Below are 25,114 nucleotides of genomic sequence, written 5' to 3'. Positions count from 1 at the left end.
AGGAGCCTGACTGCGCTGCTGACTGGAGGCGACTGGGGTGGAGGCGGGTCGCATCTGCTTAACGCTGAAATGACAACTGACAGCAGCAGAGAGGAGACCACTTTAAAGTTTGACAGCAACGAGCTGATTGGCTTCAGGAAACTGTGTGCCAAATCTGGTTGGTTGCTTAACCGTGCACGCCCCCAATCAGCTGATAGAGTACTTACAAGGAGAGGAGAGACAGCGATCACAAGCAAATGTCTTCCTGACTGAACTTGCGCATGAGCTACATTTAGGAGGTTGTTTGGACTTGTGCGCCGTCATTGATCTGGCATGCAGGTAACACACCCTTCTTTGCAGCCATAATGGGGAAATCAGCAATCCACATGTTTCTCAGTTTTAGCCAGCAGCCATTGGTTTTGAAAAGGCCATCGACATTGGTGGATTTTATCAGCTGTTGCATATTTACATTACTCTGTGAGTTAAAGAAAGTACAAAATGAAATGTACTTTCTGAACCTTACTTATACTCCTCTCCTTTATCCATTCTCCCGCTTTCCTTTTGCTCCATCTGCCCTCCCTGTCATTGTTATCCCCCTCTCCCAGCCTCGATCTCTCATCAGGATTAGCCTCCTTTGCTTGTTAGCGTGCTGACTCTTTCTCTCCCTCTCTCCCACGTTTGTCTCTTCATACAATCCCTGCTTTGTGTGGATTAGTGTCCGTATTGTCCTTGGATTAGGGTGTCATTGTTTCTGAGCTGGGATGAGGTAGGAACTTGCTTCTGAATATTCGTATTAGTGCGTGCGTACGGTATATGCAAATGTATATCCCCACTTGAGACCGAGGTGATGAATCTCCTTTTGTACGTGGAGCTTTTTTTTTACAACATGCAAGCAGCACAAAGTAGGAAAGCTCTGTGACTTATGAGCTGTGTCTTCTTCGCTGCCAAGAGTCGATGCAACAGTATGTGCTAGGTGTAAGCAATATGGTTGATAAAACTTGGAGCGAATTAGTGTCCACTTCTTCTCTGGTAATTCAAGGTCAGACTGAGAAGGAAAGGAGCCCTTGATGGTGTAAGGAAGGGGAGATGTGCTGGGATTGTCACGTTTTAATGTCGTGTTCAGTCGCTCATCACAGGCAAGGGAGAGAGGGGAAGGGAGAGAGAGCGTGTACAACTATTAAAGGAGATATCTGTATTGATCGCATAGTGGGGGTTCTGCGTTACCTTGGTGTGACAGAGACACTCAGCGGGTGGGAGGCAGAGGGGATCTGCAGATATGCTGTGATGACAGAGATGCACATCAAATTCCAGGTGTGTCATCTCAGACTTCTCATCTATTTTGTTTGTTGTGGGAGTTATTGGCGTATTTACTCTCCTCTCTTGCAGGTACATCGGTGTGACAGTTTATTGATCCAGAAAATGTTCTGCTGTTGTAGTTATTAAGTTATTAAGAAAGGGTGTATTGCCATCCTATCTGCAGGTATTTCGTTCCCTTCAATTGCTTCCTCCCTATTAGTGTGATTGGAATTCAACTTTTAACAGCCTAAAATGTATTTACTGAAGACTCAAGTACAGGCAACTTTAATAAACCCACATTTATCATTAAGCAGTTGTGTACTCTAATATATCATTTAGATTGCCTTGCATGAGTGTGATCACCCATGATGAAATACCCAGCGACAGTTATGAACAGTAACCATTGCATTATTTTCCATTGCTTTAATTGATATCAACCAAGCAGCTCCCTCTTGGCTGCTGTCTTTAATCATTTCTCCGTTTAGGCTGCTCTAATGTGCAGCCATTCATCAGGCCAGATCATTGTCAATTGCCTCCACTAATCCTTTTTCAGACCTTATCGACCGTTGATTATTCACTTGTTAGACACCTAAATGTTTAAGGTCACTGGTAAGCTGTGACTGTAGTCAAAGCTTTGTTGACTGAGTTTTTGTAGATCTTTTTCAATGACATTTTTTAATCTGTCGGTGTGCAAATGCAATTTAATTACCATGGCTGTTAATCTACACATATGATTGAAGTCATGGTCGCTAGGTTTAGGATTGCTGATTGTTCTGTGTCGGATTGTGAGTAAATCATTCGTGATTGTGATGAATGGCATTGGTGTTCATTTGTGAAGATCATCTTGCTGAAGAAAACATGTAAATATTATGAACTTGTCTTTGCCACTGAGCCTATTTTCTGCAATAATCCAAACTCCAATGGAAAAATCCCATTGGCTTTTTTTCGAGGGAACCAGTGTGATGCTAACTTTTCTGGTTGGCCTACATAAATTCTCATCATCCTTGCACTACTCTATTCCCTCTTATTTCCATTTCCTATTCCTAGTAAAACTGTATTTATTCAAGTTTCTCGCTAAATAAATACATTGTACAAGATTAAATGTGAACACATCACGATAGTGTTGCCAAATACTCACTTTTACTGAGTAGAAAGCTCCCATAATTCAAGTCAATGTAACCCCTGCTAATATTAGCTGTTATCACTATAAGCAGGACTTTGCTAGGAAGGAGACCTCCTGAAGAAACATTCCGGTCCACTTCAGGTTTTTTTACTAGAGCGAAGAGACACAACCGGGAAGTGTCATGAAGAAATAAACCTTCCTGCTCAGACTACTTGGAAGGAGACAAATATCTTCACAAGTTACTCATAAACTGGCCTTTTAGCTGATTTTGTATTTATCCTTGTGTTGATGGTTGTCCCTCTCTGCCCGACAAGCTCAAGCTCACAGTGCAAACTCGCCGTCACTGAAGCGTAACGTGAAGGCACACCTGTTTGTTTGGCGTTTGTCTCTTACCCATCATTTGGCATTGCTACGTGCTCTATTTGAGGCCTTAATTCACAGCTGCAATTCAGTGTAATGAGGCAAAGACTCTGAACAAGCTGAGGTGTTCTGTCAAATGGAGGAGCTGGTGGATATTTTCGGGGAGAGTGATCTTTGCAAGAGTAGGTGGGGAGTCAAATTGGCATCTTTTGTGCAAGATAAGAGCAAGGGTGTTTACTTTATACTCTGGATGCACAGTTGTGTACCGCCTGAGTGTGTTTTGAGTGACAAATCACATGGTTATGTGCTTTACTTGGATCACCTCCAAATGCCACTTGATTTATCTGCAGCATTGAGTGCGGAGCTTTATTCACAGAATTGTATTTGTATACATTCTCAGCATTCTTTGTTTTGATTGGTGGGTCTGAATAATTATTTGATCATGTTTTTTTCCTTCTAGAACAAAGTTTTTGGTGTCTGTTACAAAATAATTATCTTTTTTTTAGGACTGGGCAATATGGCTCAGAGATAATATCTTAATGTATAAGGCTATGGTGCAATATACCATATATATCTTGATATTTCATATTTCCTCTAAAATAATGAACAATGAATTAACCCTTTAATGCATATGTTCAGTGTGATCCTCCCAGTCAACGATTCTGAACTTAGAGGGAAAACAGCTGTTATATTCATTTTAACCAGCTTTAATATTGAAATGTCACATCAGAATGTCCTGATATTGTCAAAGTGACACTTTGAAGTGGCCTGCAACTATCTGTTAAAGAGGTTTCACTCTGACACTCTGAGGCGGTGTATTGTAATTTTTTAATTCCGAGTCCCTGTAAGTCTGTTTAAAAATTTGTATCAGTGGAACGACATCAGTTAACTCGGGGACTTTTTAGCTGCAGGAAGCAGCCGAAACGCGGATGTTAAGCTCCGGTCTAGTGGCGCAGCCTCAGCGGCCAGGGCTGAACCCTTGGTGGGACTACCTCGACATGCGACTGCTCAACGTGCTGCTGCACTCTGCTCAACCAGGGCTAGGCTATTTTGGCTTCACTTTTGTACAGTGGGTGGAAGTGGTGACTGGTCTACATGCAGTAAATGGAAGAGGGCCATAGGAGAAAGTGAGAGAAGTGAAACGCCCAAAGCGCCGGCATGAGTATCTTTCTTGTGAATGGGAACTTGATGTTTGCGATAAAGTAATTCACTACATCTCATGTGGAACATTGTGCAATACATACGTATACTGTATGTCTGATATATCACCCACAACTATTTCTTTATGATCCTTAAGTTGAAAGGAAACAAAGGATGAAGCAAACATTGATGATAGGATGGTACATCCCCTGGGAACTATACCCCCCCCCCCCCCAGTAGATCTGTAATCAAAAGAAGAGACTACAGGATGGGATTTGAAGGAATCAAGAAAGCAGTAATAACAGGAAATCTCTCCTTTCACATGAAGTCACCCTGACTCTTTTGGGGCTGGAGGAGGTAGAGTTTTTAGACAAGATGATTGCATAGTATGCAACATGCAGAGGGTGCCTGAAATGTTGAATAATACAAACAAATTACAAATATTTTGGGGAAAGAAGATACGGAGGAGAGGAGGTTTGCTCTGATGGATTATTATATTTTGGTAATAATAGTGAGTCAGAAGTGAAGGACTCTATCTGCAACAAACCTCTTGGCATTTACTGGAACACCGCAATTTTCGATTGTATGATTCATCCCGCATAAGTACTGTTCAATATTTGGCCAAATGTTACAATTATAATATTACAAAGGATCTAAATGTGGTTCACGTGATGATAATTGCAGGGTGGATGAGAGAGGCTTTTAATGGAACCGAAGGGCTGAATGGAACCAGTCAAAGCACTTGTATTGCAGGTCTTCTCAGAAAGTGGTATTATCAACAAATTTTTGATAATGAAGTTTTGTTAATTTAGTTCATGGCTCCTCATTTTCTCATATGGTAGCAAATGCAACTAAAGCTTCTTCTCTATTAAAAATAAACTGTAATGCATTTCCAGCTGTCATACAGGCAGATCAGGACACTTGGTCTAAAAAAATTGCGAGCATAAGAAATAAGGATGACAGGATGATTTAACTGGTGAAGTGGAGCGTGCAGACTAAAGGCCGTGCTGTGAGTTAAGAGTTGAGCTAAAAACAGAACTGCATGGAATTTGGAAGCTTCACTCGTGCACAAGCTACCCGCTCTGTAGGAACACAACAATTCCTTTTACCTTTTGCCCATGAAGCTCTTTATCGGAATGTCCGCCATTCTTTACGTGATCCGTATGATTTATACATTTATATCTATAATTTATCAACAGCTTATAGATGCAGTGAAGAGGTGCTTTTCTTTACCAGATCTTTGGAATAGAGCACTCAGCCAGTCTGAGCCAACAATACGCTTGGCTCAATCTGCACTTTCCGCCAAATTTTTGTCTTCGCAAAACTGTCCTTTAATTGTTGTTTTTGTTTTGTTTTTTGTTTTTGTTTTTGTTTTGTTTTGTTTTGTGGATTTGATATTTTTGACACTGAGCATGTAACTTACTTGGCATCTTACTTATATAATTGTAACATGTCTATTGCCAAATTTTGATAATCATATTTAAACAAATCTCCATTTTGTGTCTATAGTCTGTGTACTCTACAGCAGTCATTACCAAAGCCACAGGTTGGGTGCAGGAGATTTTATTTGGGTTGCCAAATAAGTTTGCAGAATTTCTTCCATGGTCTTTTGATTTAACATTTATATCTGCAGTACACATTTGAGCCACATGAGGGAGTCTGAATGTTCGTGGAGTTCTAGTAATTCGAGTCAACTCATAACATTGAATGTAGCATCTAACATTCTGTTTGTTAGAAACAAGAAAACGAGAGCATGTTTACTTCATCTAAATGTTTATTTTCTAAATGAGATGAAATAAAAAGATTGAGAGCGCTCGTCATCTCATCTTGAATGCATTTATTTAGTCTCATTTACAAAGTATTTAAAGTGAAAGTTGTGATTTATCAAATATACATCTTTTCAAATATGCTGGTTTACCGATTCAAGATAAGGTGATGTGGAAATGGCATTGGAAATGGCGAGGAATGTTATTTTACGCACAAATTTGCTGTCTCATAATTTATACATAAGGCCTATTTTGAATTGGGTCACAATACTAATTGGGTCACAAAAGTTTGGGAAACACTGCACCACAGTACATGCAATATGATGGAAACAGAAAGTTATCGGATGTCAATAATAGCCTCAGAAAACAAATCACAGATGGATATGCTTTTCATTCTTCAACGCCTATAGATCTGGATCAAAGAGATATTTTTCATTCACAAAGTCCGAGTTGTGGTGAACTTAGGATTTTATTGCCAACACTTACACGATAGCAGGTGACAGGGAAGAAAGAAAGAAAGAAAGTGAGGGAACCGTATAAATTTATGGGAAGAGCCAAGGTTAAATAAAGATATTGATCTTTCCAATGCACCTTTGCTTCATCAAGCCACGAGTGCTTTATTATCTGCTCCAGTCAGATAAGTAAACTGAAATGAGAAGTGAGACGCCTTTAATGGGATTTCAGTCTGAATTGGCATTTGACCTGACAATGTGAGTGATTCTTCTGTATAAACGTTGGGAGGATACTTGGTCTTCTTATGTATACGATGAAGGCTTCAGCTCCATATCGTAGATATGTGACGTATGAAATGACAAAATAAACTTGCCAACAGTGGTTGGAAGGCCACCAGGATAGTCATGAGTACATGGTCAAGGGGACTGCATATGTTGAGAGGATTTCACAGGTTTACTGCATTCTAAGAGAAGAGGTGCGCTTGTTTTTTTGCACATTCGCCACAAACCTGCATGTTTACGCATCGGCACGTCCCCTTCCACAAAGTCCTCTCTGGTGGGCCTTTACTGTTTCCAAGGCAACCTGCAGAGTGGAGAAGAGGGTTTGCTGAGGGAATGGGCAAAGCAATACAAAATGCAGGAAAACAAGATAGCAGGGTAGAAGGCTTTTAATTTAGATGCCCCCCCCCCCCCAATAGCAGAACCTAAGGATGTAGATGTTGGTCTGACTGTGCATGGGTCGTGCTTTGGTGTTGAACAAAATGCTGAAAGGTTTTCGTCCGATCGTCATGAATTTTGGTATGCGTCTTCCCTTTCCCAGAGGATGAATGCTAAATAACAATCAAAATAAAAACTCGAATGGGTAGTAACACACTAGGTATGCATGCACTGATCACATTGCATTTTATTCTCTCCTACACGAAAGATGGTTACCATTACTTTAACACATTACCCTGATTACTTAACTGATTACCCTGTTCTATGAAATGATGTACATTTGTATTACCTTGCAATACTTTTCTTTCTGAAATGAATGTGTCTCAGATTCCTTCCTATTTCATCCATCTAGTTTTGCATTGTAGATGTCTGTTTGCATTGTAGAGTGCAAGGCCGAATCGACTGCATCTGTGTACCTTCAAGACTACACACTGCAACCAGTACAGTATTTCAAGCCATCAGCTGACCCGGTGATACATTGGCAGCTATTAAGCAAACCAGTGTCGTTTGTGTTCACGTCTAACCTTCATGATTTTGGATAAACGTGTCTGGGTGCACCTGTGTACTTGAGCTAGCAGGTGTGACCACAGGATTTCTCTGATTCATGTTTGAAAGAGTATAGTGTCAGTGGAGAGATGAGCCTGAAAAAGCCACAGGGATTTATATGTTTCAAGCCAGCCAGAGTCAAGGCTGTACACAGATGTGTTGATCTGTCTTCCCAACAGCCCCAGCGCTGTCGCTCATCCGTCTTCTGGCTTCCCTTCTCATGCTCCCTGATCCCTCTTAGTTTCGGCTCATATATAGTGAATGGCACATTATTCCATTTTGCAGACATTGTCGATAGTCATAAATTCTGTATGAGCTCTTTCACACCTCAGCGCCTCCCACATAGCAACTGGCCCTTTTACTGCACCTGCTGTTGTGTGCGTGGGGAATGAGGCTATCTAGAGTTCATTCCAGTGGTTTTTTTTATGCATGTTTGTGTGTGTATGTCTGATTGTCTGTGTACCGAGGTTCAAACCCTCTTTCTCGCTCTAGAATTTCTCTTGTTGTCAAGTTAGAGAAGCTTTATGTGCAGCTTCGTTCAAAATCAGATGGGGATTTCCAAAGCTGCATCTCAAACCCCAAACCATTCAGCGATACGCAGTTGCAACATTAACTATTACTGGCACACTCAGGAACACATGCGCTTTTACAGACATATGAATACACTCAAATGTGTTTACACTCAGCAACTTTGATGAGGGGCTTCCCCTGCGTATCTAAATCTAAGGTGGTTGGGCTAAGTGTTTGTCTCCACCACCTAAAATATTTGTTTAGAAAATAGGCATTACAGTAAAGTAGTGCTGCAGAGAACACAACACATGAATAATAACTGATAACTTGTAAAGAAAATATGATAATCTCTAGCTTTTATAGTCTCAAAAATCAATACAGCTCACTTGGAGATTTAAAAAGTTACAGAGACACTGTGAGGCATTGGGAACTTGATTTAATTCGTCATTACATATCAATTCAGCTGTCCCTTAAGCATGATGAGAGAAAGGACTGAGAATTGCTCCATGGTTTTAAGCTTTGTTCTGCTAGCATTTCAAGGGAACCTGTGGAGTTATTGACCTCATAGCCACAATGGAGCAGTTGTGTGGGTCCCCGTTTTATTGTCCCATGTGCACAAGCACCAGGGTGCACGTGGGTGAAGAGACACCTTTTTGTTGTTGAGCTAATGCACCTGTGTGTAGGGATCGATCTCGCAATGCCACTTACAAATGCACAGCAGGAAGACGTGAGAAAAGGATCAGGTCCAGATGGGAAAGAGTGAAGTCGGAACATAAATACCTACTGAGAGTTAAAGGCAAACGTTCAATCTGTAGTGAAACTGGGTCGGATTTCTTAATTAAACTCCCGCCAAAATGTGAGTCGCTGTATGGTCATGTCGTCTTTCGTGTGTCCTGCTTTCTTATGTTGGGAACTAAGTTAGAGTCGGATGCTGCCGAGTGTAGCATCTCCCTATTGATGACAGTGCTTTTTTCTCCCAAAGCTGCATATTCTGCAGCTGTTCAATACACTCCAGCCAGTGATGGTGGATAAACTGTAATAAAATGGGATTGTCTCTCCAACTGTCATCTACACGTTTTCCTCTGTAGCTCACAGACTTTCTCTCTCCTTTTTTTCTTGCCCTTTCCCTAACCTCAGCATATTACTTCTGATTAACTTCAGGGACTTGGTTCCTCCTTCAACTACAGTCTTATAACTTAAAAGACACAGAAAATAATAGTAAATATGTTCTTGAACGTCTAAGAGAAATACAATTGTCTATTATTTTACTATCTTATCGTCCACCATTTGCAGCAATTGTATTTATCGATCTATTTAAGAAGAAGAAAGAAAGAAACAATCCTTTATTGGTCCCACAGTGGGGAAATTATTCTCTGCATTTGACCCATCCCTGTATATATAAAGGGAGCAGTGGGCTGCCAATGACAGGCGCCCGGGGAGCAGTTAGGGGTACAGTGTCTTGCTCAGGGACACTTCGACACAGGACACGGTGCAGCCGAGGATCGAACCGGTGACCTTTCGGTTGGCGGACAACCCTCTCTACCCAATAAACCACGGTCGCCCCATCTCCTTAAGATGGCAAGACTTCCTTATACAAAACCTTTTGGTACAAAGTGCTAAGAAATGAATGAACTCTTTATTCTGCAGCATAAGCTTTTTTCAACAAATGGATTTTACAATAGTCAAGGGTATACTACTACTATCCCCTTTTCCTGAGGAGAGGGTGACACATTGAGGAACAAGGCTTGAAGACGCCCAGGAAGAGAGATCATCAGTCTTATTGGGGTCAAATGTCATCTTACAGGAGATGCTCTTCATATCTTCTCCTTCCCCACTGTACCTTGTCCTATTCACCTCGGACGAGAGGGTATGAAGAGAGATTGGAAGGAATAAAGGAATGTAAGCAGATGATGCAAGTGATGGATGGCATGGCTCCTTGATCTCAGTGTGTATGTGTGTGCACACGCGATTTGTTCACACTTGAGCGTGTTCGTATACGCTTTTGCTGTTAGCCAGTGTGCGCAGCAGAGAGTAATGCTTTGATGGACGAGGAGCATCCTGTGCCGTTTCAGCAGTGGAAGTGCTTAAAGCATTCGGGCACCCAGGGATGGGCCATGTCACAGTCTCCCATCCTCGTGACTTATGGACCTGCCATGACAAACACCAAAGGGCTGATGTTGCGGGTTCTGGTGTGGGGGGGGGGGGGGGGGGGGTTGGGATATAACAGTCCACGTGATGACAGAAGCTAGACCCCCCCGGAAGAAAACCCACCTTTCTGTTCTAAAAACAGAAAGTTTTCCCATGAAGGCTGTAGAGCTTGCAGAATCATTTGTGAAATAATTCTGATGTATGAAAGCGTGTGTAGGGGAGGGAATTAATGGAGAGTAATGTGAAGTCATCTCGCAAACATTTAAAATAGTTTTCTCATTATTTCTCTCAAGCTCCTTGGTGTGTGTGTGTGCGCGTCTCTTTTTTTGTCTCTCTTCTTCTCCAGCTCCCGTTTCATTCTCTTTCTCTGTTTAGGATTTAGCCTGCAGGAAGAAATACATTTTGAAAAATAAGTTTGAAGAACACAGTTCAACATTTTTTTTATGATTATTTTTCCTTTTCATACACACGTGCCTTGGATTCCTAATTTTGGCTATAAAGATACTTAGCTCTCAGCAGGTTATCCTGCTTTATTGTACGTAAAGAGAGACATTACCTTTTCATGAATTGTATTTTTGACTGCATCACAATTCGACCGCTTTCAAGTCAGTTTTGGGGGGAAATAATTGTGTCGGAAGAAAGCCGGGAAAGAAAAAAAACAAACATACATTTTCGGGTCTTTTGTGCTCGAGCGTCGCTGCATCGATGCACTTTATCAAATACTGTCAATGTTTTTTTTACTGTTGATGTTTATTGGTGACAGATACATTCACATTGTGGGAATAAAGAGAGTATGGACTCTAAAGTAGGTAAAAAAAAGTATTTGCTGCTTCAGTGATCCAGGCATAGCCCTTTATTGGGGATTGCCCCTATAATGGCGCTTTTAGACTTAATTTACTGCCCAAACTAAGAACCTGAAGTGGAGAGTGTGATGAGAAAATCACACGCACACACACACAAACATAGACATCTAAAGTCTGACAGTGCCGTCCATTCAATCAGTTCTAATGCAATGAGGCTTTCTCTCTTACACGCACATTTCCCCGTCATTCTCCCAGCCTTGCATACACTTCCTCTTTTTCACACATCCATTGTCTTTATCAGTTTTGTTTTGTTCCTCCCCAAAATTAGGCTGTTCTCAAAGCAAGACATTTTGACTTATCATAGCAGGAAAAGCACAGGTGTAAGTAATATCATGAATGATGGCACCGGTCCATTTAGGCGTGCCAGTAATCCATGCCGGTACGCCAGCATGTACAATATGAGGGCGCCGGCACAAGTCAAAACATCTGCTGTGACAAAGATATCTATTCCTGAACCTCCAACCTTATGTCTGAACTGACCCGCCTCTTTTTCAATCTCTTAAATCAAACTTTTGTGACACAAGAGCTACGTTGATCCAGCCTTTCATGTTCATAACCGCAGGGTTGAAGCCGTTACTTGCATTGCACCAGGGGCCCCTGTGGCCATGCAGCATCACCGCCGCCTGAGTCCCGATAGCTAATACTGTATGCTAATCAGACAGAGGCCTTGCGTATATGCTAATGTGGTATAGTGATGGAGGGGAAGCAGTAATAAGGTGGCCTTGGCTGGTCAAAATAAAGGCTATGGCACAGTGGAGCCTGAAAGTGACAAGTCAGTCTGCCATCAGTGTGTATAGCATTACACCAGAGGGAGAGTACCCGAGTAGTAACCAGGTACTGCAAAAGATATACAGCATTGAGTCATTAAGGGCAGAATCCTTGATGTTTGAAAAGGTGTTCTACCTTTAATAGATGACGGAAAACGCCTGCTTTGAAGTCACTGATGTATCGAGAAGTCCAACATGCAGCTGCCCTAAGTGAGTCACTGCTGACTTCACCCTTTCAGAGCATCTTTAGAAAAAGTAGGTAAATGAGTGACGAGAAGGATTTGGCCGGTATGTTTCGCCATTGGCCAACAATGCTGAAACAGCATTTGTGAAATAAAGTCACTTTGTCTGTTTACCTCCAAAATCCATCTACACCCACACATTTGAATACTTTCATTTACATTCAATATTTTTAAATAACTTATGGAATACAAATGCTGTATGAGACAACTTTTTTCCTGACGTTTAATGTGTCAATCAATTTGTATTCTCTCAGTCAATCAAGACTTTTCCCTAATATTGGGACTGCCATTGTGTATTAGCGAGACAGCAGTACATTGCCTTTGTTTTGGACATATCATCATAACATCTAAAAAAACCCTCAACACGCCATCGATGAATATATACTTCCAAATATTAAAAACCAAACAATCTGAATTCATATCTAGGCTGTGAGATAGCATCACTAAAGCCTTGCGCTGTCTCATAACACACAGCTTCACAGCTAACGTAACCTTTGTGAGGGGTACACACACACACACACACGCGCGAAATCAAGCACTTAGAGGTCATGTTTGTTGTCCGATGGTGGGCTGGACACACACTGTTTGCATTCTATTTATTTACCAGCCAGTTAATTCCACAGCTCAAGCCCTGTGGAATGCACTGTTGGATAAAAACATTGATCCAACCTTGTTCGACCTTGCTGTAAGGAAGTCTTAACTTACCGTGCTAGAAAGGGGAAAATATAAAGAAACAAAACTTTTTCTTTTTTTTCTTTTCTTTTTTTTTTTACTTGAAATTAACACAGCTTTAAAGCATGTTGTGTGAAAAGATACGAAAATGAATATTGCGAAGACAACGCCAAGCATCCTAATATGTCATTTAGTTGTGTGCTGAGTTTTGCTTATATATATATATATATATAAAAAAAAAAAGAAAAACATTTTCTGAACTCAACATAGAGCTTTAAATCCTGTTAAGATTAAAGTTGGACCAAACACAGTGCAGCCAAAACAAACCAATAGCCTTTCAAATATTGTATATGTATTATGAAGCTGGAGACATCCGGGTGGAAAAGCAAGTGTGCATTGAGTGTGACGTTGAGGTGTAAGCTGTGTTGCTGTATAGGAGCCATTCTGTCCTCTCCGGAGTTCAGGCCGGTCCCTGTGGAGAGACTGAGTTTCATCCAAAGTCCAGCAAATGCTCTGGCCACCTCCCTCACTGTGTGGGAGTGTGTGACTGGGACTGTAAACTGAATGACAGAGTTGTGCTAGTGTGTGTGTGTGTGAGCAATGGATTTTTGGTCATGGCAGGTTTATTTATACTCTGAAAATGTATTGTATGACGCAGCAAGAACAAAACCCACTACACACCTATATAGTATTTTTCGCAAACTCCGAAGCTTGGGCGATCTACTGTATGTCACCAAGGAGAACAGAAGCTACAACCGCACACTTTTAACTGCAAGACTGAAGCAAGAGGAGGTGCAGGAGCAAGCGATTGAACTTTATTTGAACTTGATTTGCATAGTAACACACAATTAGACAAGGTTCTGTCAATACTGGGCCCTCTCGCTTATTTGCATGCCCGCTCAGGTACATGATTGAACAAGCCGAGATGGTCAACATGGCATCCACGAGCAACTAAGTGAATTATATAGCTATTTGAAGCACTTCAGGGAGAAATTAATTAAAAATGCAGTGTTGTGTTGTGTTACATATCTTGGTAACTTTCCATAACCTCGTCTGGTTTGTGGCACTGGTTGTCACCACCAGATTATTTCTGTACTTTTCCCCTGATTTTCTGGCTCTTGACGGTACTAACATGACGCAGAGCCACAGACTGCCTCATAAACTCTCTATTCTCTCCCCTCTCTCTCTCTCTCTCTCTCTCTCTCTCTCTCTCTCCAGCTCTGCCCAGCTACACTTGTGGTAATCCTGGACAGCTGCTCAATGGCCACCAGCAGGGGTCCACGTTCAACATTGGGGACAAAATCCGCTACAGCTGCAGCCCGGGCTATGTGCTGGAGGGTCACACCACCCTGTCCTGCCTTGCCACTTCAGCGGGTACTGCTGCATGGGATTTCCCCCTTCCCTACTGCAGAGGTATGTAGAAGGATCAGTGGGAAACTGTCAATCAGAACAGGTCTCCCCAGGCTACATCTGGAATACCTTTTGTCCACAAAGTAAATGTTTTAATCACATCTAATTTAAACGCAGATATATGCCACAGATAATCAAATTGATTTTGATTCATATTTGAACACTAAAGTTTGTTCAAAATTAATAAATAACAAACATAACACATAGGGAGGTTATTTTGGCATCAACTGTAAAGCTGGATTAAAGGGTAATACCAACTAACAACGGAATGGCTGGTCCAAATGTCCCAATGAACATGCACGAAGATATTCCTTCCATCATTTAAAAATGAAACATCAGATTTTATCGATTAACTCTAAAAAACTTGAAAATCATTGTAAATGACAACAGTTTTTTAAAAAGGTTGATTACTCCACATTTCAAAAACAAACTGTTTTTATTCACTAACTGGTGAAACCTTTCCTCCAGCCCGCACACACTCGCATGCATTTGCACATGCCTTCACATGACCTGACAACATTTCTTTGTGGATACACTGATATCTTATTTACCATGACAGGACCTCATGCGTTAGCTCCCAGCCTGCTGCTTATGCCAGTTGTCCTCCCCTCAAAGTTAGCAAGCACCCCTGTGGCAGCGACACCTGCCAGTATGCATTGTCTGACCTAGCATGACACTGCTCTAGTAAATGGCTGACTCTAGGCAAATGTGATGCTATTGTACATCATTTTGCAGAATGATTTTCGTTATTTTCTTCACAATTAACATGCAACCACATGTCGTACACGTGACAGTTTGAATGTCCGTGGATGTCCATTTGCTGTGTCCATGTGGCCAATGGTTTCATGTCAGTGTGCATGCTGAGCAGAGCGCTGAGACATGGTGCCATCTGCAACCAGGCTGGGAGTCAGGAAGCCCACATAGGAGCCCACATGGCTGGGCACAACGCGCCAGCACAGTCCCCACCTACCCAATCACAAACAAACACATGCACATGCCTGCACTTCACACCCAAATGTGACATTGTTATGTGCACATTTTGCAATCTGTTTTTTTTTTGTTGCAAGTTTATGTCACATTGTGAAGAACTCATCTCCCCTCCCTCTCTTTTTCTCCATAATTCACTGACAATTTGCTGTGCAGATCTAAACAAAGCTATTTTATGGATGTGTGTATCTAAAGCGGTGGTTCTCAACTGGTCTGTATGCGGGACCCACCATCACCTCTTAATGGCAAGCCGCGACCCACGAACCAAATTTTATAAATATAAATATATATATATATATATATATTTATATTTATATATATATATATATATATATATATATATATTTTGGGTATATCTATAGTCAAGAAGTCTAGTAGTAGTAACGTCTCTGTGTAGTAAACAACTGCCAAATCAAATAAAGTACATATCAATTATATTTTTAACTAATATTCAAATGTTTCAAATTTGATTATGAATAATAAATAGAAATACATAAATAAATGTTCTTCTCATTTCAAGTAAAATAACGGCTGGATTAAAAATTAAATTACGTAACGAAATTCATTTTAGAAAAAATATTTTCACTGAATTGCCCTACAGCTTTAAATTCAGTTCATTCAGGGTGAAGTGAAAGAGCCACAATATTATATTTTTCTCATCTCTCGTAAAAAATGCCCTTCAAAATAAAATCACTTTTTATTTCTTCTTTTTTTTTGTCAGGCAAAGGCCCGCGACCCACTGAAAACGGGTCCCCCCCAGTTGAGAATCACTGATCGAAAGGATGTGATTAATTATGCTCCCTTTTCAGCAGAAATTAAATGCCAACAAGTTTTAGAAACAAGCAATTTCCCCAGTGATTAATTGTGGTCTCCCAGTGCCACACAAAATTATACGTGTACACCTGAGTGCTCCTTCATAATGCATGAGTGTATAATTAATGTCACTTTAATTATAGACCCTGCCCACATGTGTAAAAAGCACACATGTGACGCTGTACTTTGGGAGCAGGGGAGAAGACTTTGGCACGGTCGCCATTCTGAACTAAGGAGAGGGCAAACGTGACAGCGCCGTCGAGCCATACAATGGTAGCCAGACATTGATGGCACAGATAATGTTTTACGTGTCTCATAGTCATCAATTTGGTCACATTTAGTTGTTCCATTTACAATCCCAGATACAGTTTTAAAGCTATAGCTGTGTGAATCTTTGGTGCGTTTAAACATGCCTTGTTGATGGCATGAATGCTTTTATAGCTTGCATGCATTGCTTATGCTTCCACATCCATAGATTCTTCCACTTTTACACACCAGCCTGAAAATATGTACAATGCACACATTGTACATGCAACAGAGAGAGTCGAGGTGAAGGGGAGCGTCCGAGACATCCCTTCAAGTGTGAAGAAACCGTCTTGTGTGGAATATCAATGCACTTCCTCATCCTTTCGTCTGTCTGCCTTCTACTTCCTGTCACTCCCACTGCAACAATCACCTGTCACCCCTCTCGCCATCTCCCTTTCCTCGGCGTCCACCCTCCCTCTGCACTTTTTTGTCTCGCCCATCCTCGCTTGTCACCTGTCATCCTCTTCATCCCCTTCTTCTTGCCCTGTTGCCGTGGTTTCCCTCCCATTCAAGTTCACACCTCACACGTTTCCGCGCTCGCCCGTACACTCGCCTGCCCTCCCTTAGGGGGGGTTGCCGTGGTGACAGGTAGGATGGATGATAGACGGGGCCTGGCGCCTCTGAGCTCCCCCCCCCCCCCTTTGAAACACCTCACACACAGCTAGCTGGCTGCCCACAAATGAATCCCACTACTGAGGTGCACCAGACATTTCGGATCATTGAAAACTCATTTTGATGTGTCACAAATTCCACGCAGGAATTGCAATGCAGATAGCACATGACACTCTTTTGTTTAAAGCTGTAATGAACATCTCAGAAGCTTGGAAGGGGAGATGTCCCGGCAACGTATTAAATGCATGCTTTGTTATTTAATGATCTCCTTCAAGCAGTTTTGAGGATGGAAGAGTTGTGTTCATTTACATGAATCTGAATTAATAAGACTTTAATCCCCCCCCCCTAATTGCATTCGGTTGCATCACACACTCTACCCTGCTCTGTGCTGATGGTAATCAACACTCTAGGGCGTTTTGAAATCCTGTGACTGGTGTCTCTCTGGCCTATGGCAAAAATTGCAGACAACGGAACAATATGCTGTAAGTCATTGCACATGTTCATGCTCCTGAATTTTAAAATCTGCACTTTTTGGCTGACTTTTCGTGGCTAAAAGATCATTTGCGGCCTTAAAAAAATGTAAAAATAATACATATTTATAAAGCGCAAAAGAATACTGGTGAAACTTCACCCACTTAAATCAGCCTCTGTGACATAGTTTGAAAGACTTCTCTTGCTGAATCATTACGCCTCATCAGCATCATCAGTCATCAGCATATCTGCCATCTTCATATGTTGGAGCAGCAAAGTGGTTTATTAGCGTGATAATAATTGAGCTTTATCTATATCAGTCCAATTCAATTATTCATTTTGACATTGTATACGTGTGTGTAATGCCTGTATTGTCCATAATACAGACAGTGTATTTCTGTTTGGAACTTCTGGAAAATGATATCATGTTTGTTATGATATAATGTACCATCGGAAGGTGTCTTTCAGTGGAGGAAGTTTTAACTCTTGAGTTACAGAGTGAGCTTGTTGCTTCAAGAGAGTGTTGCATCGTGGGTCAGTGTTTGAGTACACTCGATCGTAAAAATTGAGTGTTCATTTAATCCGTGGCCTTTTATAGTTGGGCCGCTATGGTACTGATTAGGTATAAGCTTACAATAGAATGTGATATGACTGCTTATGGGTCAAACCTGACCTTTAGCTGGAGTTAAGCTGCAGCTTGTGTTTATTAGCCTTTTACTACCTTGCCACTCATACTGGTTCTGCTTGTCTGTACGTCTTCAGTCATCCCTGCAACACAAGTCTGTGATGATTTGTGTTTACATTTCCCTCCTTTACATAGCTTTTCAGCCCTTTCTCTCTCTCCTGTGCTCCCTGCAGCGGATGATGGCTGTGGCGGGACACTGAGGGGCCAGAGTGGGGTGATCACCACCCCCAATTACCCAACCGAGTACAACAACAATGCCGACTGCACCTGGACTGTGCTGGCCGAGCCAGGAGACACCATTGCCCTGGTATTCTCTGACTTTCAGCTGGAGGACGACTATGACCTGCTCGAGGTCAGCGGCACTGATGGCTCTTCACAGTGGTGAGTAGTCAGTCCCGAGCAATTTGTCTGGAGAGCGAGCTGAGCTTTGGACAGGAAGGGAAGGGGAGTCCGCTGGTACACAACCTGCCGACAGGCATTTTTTGCAGATTAAGGAAATGGAATTTGACTCGGTTCATTAGATCTTAGCCAGCTTAAAGTGACTGTATATCTAGATACATAGCTGTCTGAAATGTCTCTGTTACTATCTTTAAAATGAACATTATATATAGAAGGATGAAGTATTTGTTTATTATCTAGTTTTCAGCGTTTTACCCTTCGGGACGTGTCATGTGGTCTGTGGTTTTCAACTGTAATTTGAACACTCAATCTTGGTCACACACCCTCACTCCTTCTCTCAATAACTCAGTCTCACACAAACACACATGCTCATCTCTAATGATGAAGAGGTAGGATGTCCTGGTGTCAGTGTGGGTCTCTCGCCATCTGTGGCAGCTCCTCCTCTCTCTGACAACTCTCTCAGCTCAGGCAGTAATTAGTGAGCTTGATTACCACCGCCAGACGTATAGTGTTGTTTCAACACACACACACACACACACACACACACACACACAGTTGAGCCCATATGGGCACAAATGGACATGTGCACATACGTATTCACACTTTCAGCCAGACTTCTGTGTATTTGTGCTGGCACTCTATAAGAACTTGTGTAAACAGATGTACTCATTCACACTCTCTCTGCCACTGTGTCCCTCCCTCACTCACAAGGCTAATGTTAGCATGACAAATACACAGTTGTTACAAACCAGAAAAAGCCACTGCACTTTCTTTGTCTTCGATGAAATATAAAAATGCAGGTTCAGTTTCAGTAGCATGTAGGAGACGGGCGGTGTGGATGAACAAGCAAAGAAAGAGACTTTGAAGTTACAGCCACAGGCAGTCGGCAGGACGGGACGAGGGGTAGCCTCGGCTGAGCCATTAAACAGTTGAAACACACGGACGCACACAGAGAAAGACAGAGGGATAAAGGACTGTTGATAGAGGAAAAAGGTTCAGAAAGAATATATGACAAGTCATGTTGGAGTGAGATGGCCCCTGGAAGCTTGTGTGAGTTTCACTCATTCACTCAGTAGTTCAGGAAAAACACTTCCCGGGAAGGACTTGATTGACTCTGAGTGGTCTTAAAACTGAGAATTGTGCCTTGTATCCTGATATTGAAGTCTCTTTGAAATTTCTGCTTGGCCAACCGAGAGTTGATTGCTTCCCAGACTCCCACTGACTGCAGCCCGACTTTGCTTGTTTTGCACATTTTACGAATTCATTAGCTTCTTGTCCCGAACTTTGATTTGCTCTCTGTTGTCGTATCGGGCATCGACATCTCGACTGATTCTGTCATCTTTGTGCCGGTTGTTGCCGCGGGCACTTATCGTGGGGCACCTGCAGCATGGCTGCACCGTCTTATTAAAGAGCAAGGGAAAACAGTGGAAATAAAGTGAAGAGGGAGAAGGAATATTGGCAAGCGATGCAGAGTGCAAGTCACAGTTGATCGTGCACATTGCAAGGAAAAGGCGGCATGTGGGACAGAGGACACGGTGCAGACATGCTGACTTGCCTCTATTGTTACATTTTTTTTTCAAAACACGCTGGGTTTTATGCACAAATTACTGACTTCAAAACTGTTGGTGGTTTTCTTACGAATCATAAAGAACTGAACAGTCTATTTTCAAGACTTTAACTTCATCTCTGAAGTTTCTTAGTGGTTGGGTGTCTATCATTTTAAAGTTAGCAGGGAGGAGTAAGGACAGACAAAGGGGGTGACAGGGTCAGCAAGTGAGAATCGGCGGACACCAGAGGCAAGAAGTGTGGGGAAGGGCTGGACCTTTGGAGGGGAGGATGGACTTGGGAGTGATGGATGGGTGGAGGGCGAACAACCTCACAGCTGGTGGCCAATTAGAGAGGTCAGGAGGAGTGCTATGATGGTGCTGACCCAAAACACACATCTATTCAGTTAATGGCTCAGTGAGCCCTCTACTCAATGGCGCTAGAGGAAACTCTCTCTCTCTCTCTCTCTCTCTCTCTCTCTCTCTCTCACCATATAATTTGACTGGTCGGTGATTTAATCACACTGGATTTGACAGGACTAATTTATCTTTAAGTGTAAAGTTTGGTTTCTTTATTTCAGGGCTACTATTAACTCTGAATTAGAGTTTACAATCCAGGCCAGGATCACAGTATTGTCTTATTAGGATGATGTTACAAATAAATAAGCATTACTTTCTGTCAGAAAGACATGTAACTTAAACCTGGATTCTTGTTTTTTTTCTCATATCAAACCCTTTATTTGTGGCTTTCAGGGGTAATGTCTCTTATCTGAAGTTAGAAAGCACAAACTGGTATATCCTTGTGGCCTGATCAAATGGCAGGAATGTAGGTGTCCGTGTGCTCTTATTTCACAGCCGGAGAGTGTATATAGTGTTGGAATCCTGCTGGCTGCTTGACTCAAACTGTGGGGAGCTCGCTGAGCAGTATTGATTGATACCTGACGGACAGGTTGAGTGGTCCAATGGGAGAAGAGAGGCCAGGGATCAGGGTGAAAACCATGAATCCCTGATCGATCCACAACAGCTCAAACGAAAGCAGGTCAAGTTAGCATGCTCCCAGCTCTCTTGTTGTGTGTATTTTGAGAGGAAGAGGATGACCCAGGATAAACAACATGAATCACCATCCAAAACGTCACCCCGTGCATATGTGAGTCTGATCCTGTTCCCTTACATTCCTGTTTACCGTACCATCCACTGCTTTGATTGGCGGCCCTGCAGAGTTAGCATTCTGAAGAGGCAGCCGGAGAAGGCAGCCTTGAAGACTGACTCCAGGAGTTGAGATGTGGATTTGAATGTGGCAGTGGGGGAAGGGCTGGTAAAAACAGGCAACTGAATACCGCCTCTACTCTGCATCACCCCTGACAGGACTTCTTTGTTGTTGCTTGCCCAGGGGAACACATTACTCTGCCATTACACTGTTTGCATCCACATTGATTTTCTTCCTCATCACCATCCACTTTGAGGCAATGTAAATAACGCCTGACGCTCGCCAATTGCCAGATGCTCATTCGCCCGCTTGCTGCTAAGTGGAACTCGCATCTATTTGACTTTTAATTGTCTTTGGCGCTCAATTGTTTAGCAAAGGGCCATAATACATTTTGATCCACCAGTAGTGCTCCTTTGAGACGTTGAAAGCAACACCATGGGTACTATAAATAGAGTATAACTTGCCTGAAACTGAAGTTGAAACCACTCAGAATATTGCCATTACTCCCAAGGCTCTAAAAAAAAAAGAGCCATTCTGTTGAAATAATTTCCACATCGCAGTTCAATGATTGCACCATTTTACAGAAAGTGTTCCCAAACAAAACGTATGTCTTCGTTTTCCGTTCTAGTAACTTTTGCCAACTCTATTTCCCTTGAGGGGTATCTTTTTTTCTTCACGCAAGCCTTTGCTGACAACACAAAGCATCCTGCGTAAATGCAACTCTTTTTTTTTTCCTGTTAGGAGATCTGAGAGCCCAACGCGTTTTGATCCCTGTAGGTTGCCTCCCATCCTTTGTCCTCTCTCTTTTAACCTTATACCTTATGGACTTGACATGCACACTGACATTTAGCAAGCATGTGGATTATGCCTGCAGTGCTGATATGGGTCAGCTTGTCCCAGCCCGTGGAGGGAGCATGTCTGTTTATGAGTGAGTTAGAAAGAGATAAAGAGCTGTTGCAGGAGAGTACAGAACACTGGAGATACTGTATATTGATTGGCTGTTAGGTTGACTCACCTGAGAGCGAGTGCAGCGTCTTCGGAACAGCTTTTTAAGCCCAGGGACTGTTTTCTCCAGTTTCCGATGGGAGTTATAGCAATATGAGTAGGTTTCATTTTTGTGAAGATGAATGCCTCAACTTTTGTTTTTGTGTTTTCAAAGAGAGTGATGCGTTTTTCATGTTGGGGCTCCTGAGATTTAAGTTTAGGTTCACTGCAGCACATATTATTTTATTATTTACCTTAGATGATCCACTGCTAGATCGTGGTGCAATGGTGTATATGTATGCCTAAAACCATGAAAGTGTGTACCGGTGTATTTGTATGTGAATGTGTGTACATGCCAACTGCTATTTGCCATGTGGGGAACACGTTTCATACTCTGTCCTACTGGGACTCAATGGCAGTCCATCACGTCAAGCAGATGTACGCCGCTTTTAAGAATTTCCTTCAATAAAAAAGTCACATTGCGAGTGAGTATGGGTGTGATTGATCGTGAAACAGATCCTCTGACCATTGTTTGCCTGGCAGCGCGAGAAGGTGTGGCGGCCCACCTGTGATCCCGGACGTGCCCTGCTTGAAAGCGTAATTAATTGAACGTTTGGGCACTATGGCAGTTATTTTCTGCAAGGGAGTGCAGAGTATTGGCAGCATATGCACGGGCACTTTGCATAGATGTGTTTTTAAATGGATGCTGTGCGCTGGTTGAGTGGGCATATATTGTCTGTGTGGCATTTTTTTTTCTCCCCCATTTCTTATGCTGTGGCCTGTTTCTCACAACACGGACTGGTGGAGTAAAGGAAGAGTTTTTCCGTGGCGCTTTTCCGGTAATTCATCACAGCATCACTAGTCTGGTCACGTATAGGAAGGTCTGAGTCTGGCTTTTCGCTCCCTCTCGCTGTGTCTCTTTATCTTTCCCAGTCAGTCTCTCTCTCTCCTGCTATGTGGGCCCATAAAGCATCGGAGTGGATAGTTTGATCTGATTGTCTAATGAAAGTCTATGGTCTTTCATCATACATCCGATAGTCGTTTACTGTAAGTGGTGCACTCTTCATAAAACCCACATACAAATCATCCAAAACAAAAGTAAACGACAGATAATAAACAGCCTTCTTTGCTTTTTAGTAAAGTTTTCCAGATTCCAGAGTTTGAGATGCAGCCCAATGTACTTGCAAAGTGCATGTCAGAAGATTGGTTTTTGATTTGGGCATTCGCAAACACCGGTTACTGTTGACTCCTGTATTCCCCTAACTTTGCATGCCTGTTGCAATGGGAATTATATGCATATACTGTATATGAAAGCCCGCAACCGTACTCCCAAAACTTTACAATGGAGAAAGTTCATGAGTAGATACACATTGGTTGGGATGGAAATGTATCACATCCATCACTTCCTCTTATCTTGCTGGATCCCTGTCTGGGTTTTGTGACCTACAAGTTTATTCCTGTCTACCTCTACAGACTCTCGAGACTCATCTAACACTTTACCTCTCCCAATTCTCCAGCCTGCAGATGACTCAGACCTGCAGCCAATCTTGCGAAGGTTCTTAGAGATTAATTGCGCAGAACGCGTCGTTGTCTTTTACTGTTGGATTTTGACATGGTGTAAATATAGGACGTCACAAGTGTTTGTGTTTTTCATGTTGTCCAATCGTGGTCCCTCAAGATCGCAGATATGCGATCCGATCGCCAGGGGGCTGTGGCATGGCTGAGCATCTGATGGAGCTTTGAACTCATCAAACCTTTAAAGAGCAACTGCACACCCTTCACTGCTGTATACTCAACGATAGGACTGTACTTTGATGAAACGCATCAGTGCTGGTGTTAAAATGTTCTGCAAAACAAATCTGACAATTATATTTTTCTGGACTCACTGAAATGTTTAATATAGTCTGATGACTAATAACATACATTTGACACAGCAGTTAGACTTAATAATCAGCATTTTAATCTAAAGAGTAAAACTAGATATTGTATATAGTAGGGGTGTAACAATACGCGTATTCGTATTGAACCGTTCGGTACGAGGCTCACGGTTCGGTACGCATGACGAACCGAATATGTTTGAATAAAAAAAAATAAATGAATAAAAAAAAAATAATTTAAAACCTTTATTTAACCAGGTAGTCCCATTGAGATTAAAAATCTCTTTTGCAAGATGTAAGTAACAATACAAGATGTAAGCAAGCTGTAAGTAACAATACTACATAACATTAAGGAGCAGTTTTAGTTTTTTATGCTTATGTGTTGCTAAGAAGACACCCCAGAAGATGGGTCACTCAGGTATAGTTCCATCATTGTTCAAAGTCAAAGAATAACTTCATGATGTTAGTTGTAATGAATAAATATATTTTAAAATCAAGTACATTTCTCTGGCATTTATAGTTTTCTACTGTACCGAAACGTACCGAACCGTGGCTCCACTGTATCGTACCGAACCCACCCGTGAGTTTTGTGAACCGTTACACCCCTAGTATATAGTAGATGCCAAACACAAGACACTGGTCCATACTGTTTGTATTTTGGAATAAATACTGTGTTAGCCTGAGGGAAGAATCAATGTCAGGATTCTTCTGAATAGTATATCTTCTGGAAATGACTCATGACTTGCTTGTTTGTAAAACCAGGTCGACCGATTAAAATTTCAATGTGCCCCATTAATAGCTTTCAAAAAACATTTCAAAAAGGTCACCGCTGCTGTCTTCTTCAATGCCGTTTGCCCCATTTTCACTCTTTTTGTTCTGCAGTGTCAGCTTTATACATCTAAAACCACAGTTTGGCTTATCGGCCTGTGCTTGACCAAAAGATCAATAGCTGTCTCTGCCAGTCTCCCCGCTGCAGCCCCTTTTGTCTGAGTCAGGATTTATTAACAACAGCACTTCGTTGAGGACTCAATCTCCAACTCGCCATCGATCAAAACTGCAGCTATGATGAACTTAGCGCCCCACACGCCAAGAAATGCTCCAGCAAAACATTATCTCCAACACCTGGTGCCTTGTTGCAGATTGGCTCACCCCCAGCACTCCACACTTTATTACTCCCTCTGTCAAATTGCTCAGGCTACGAGCTTCGGAGGGGAGGGGATTAGGGGTAGCAGAAAGCA

At 42.1% G+C, this 25,114-nt stretch overlaps 1 protein-coding gene across 2 annotated transcripts in view; it reads left to right on the top strand.

The window, feature by feature from the left end:
* Positions 1 to 25,114, top strand: part of csmd2 (CUB and Sushi multiple domains 2) — a gene marked incomplete at both ends in the record, with an annotated part of 212,096 nt that overhangs the window by 39,148 nt on the left and 147,834 nt on the right. For both annotated transcript variants that reach the window (XM_079287579.1, XM_079287580.1), the window contains 2 exons: positions 13,800 to 13,994; positions 18,039 to 18,246. In XM_079287579.1, the coding sequence (XP_079143705.1) occupies positions 13,800 to 13,994; positions 18,039 to 18,246 (403 nt within the window). The remainder of the gene's footprint in view (positions 1 to 13,799; positions 13,995 to 18,038; positions 18,247 to 25,114) is intronic.

This window comes from Melanostigma gelatinosum, assembly GCF_949748355.1.
Source record: "Melanostigma gelatinosum genome assembly, chromosome: 17".
NCBI classification, from domain to species: Eukaryota; Metazoa; Chordata; class Actinopteri; order Perciformes; family Zoarcidae; genus Melanostigma; species Melanostigma gelatinosum.
Note: the sequence above shows the minus strand (reverse complement) of the source record. Positions and strands in the feature narration are given on the sequence as shown.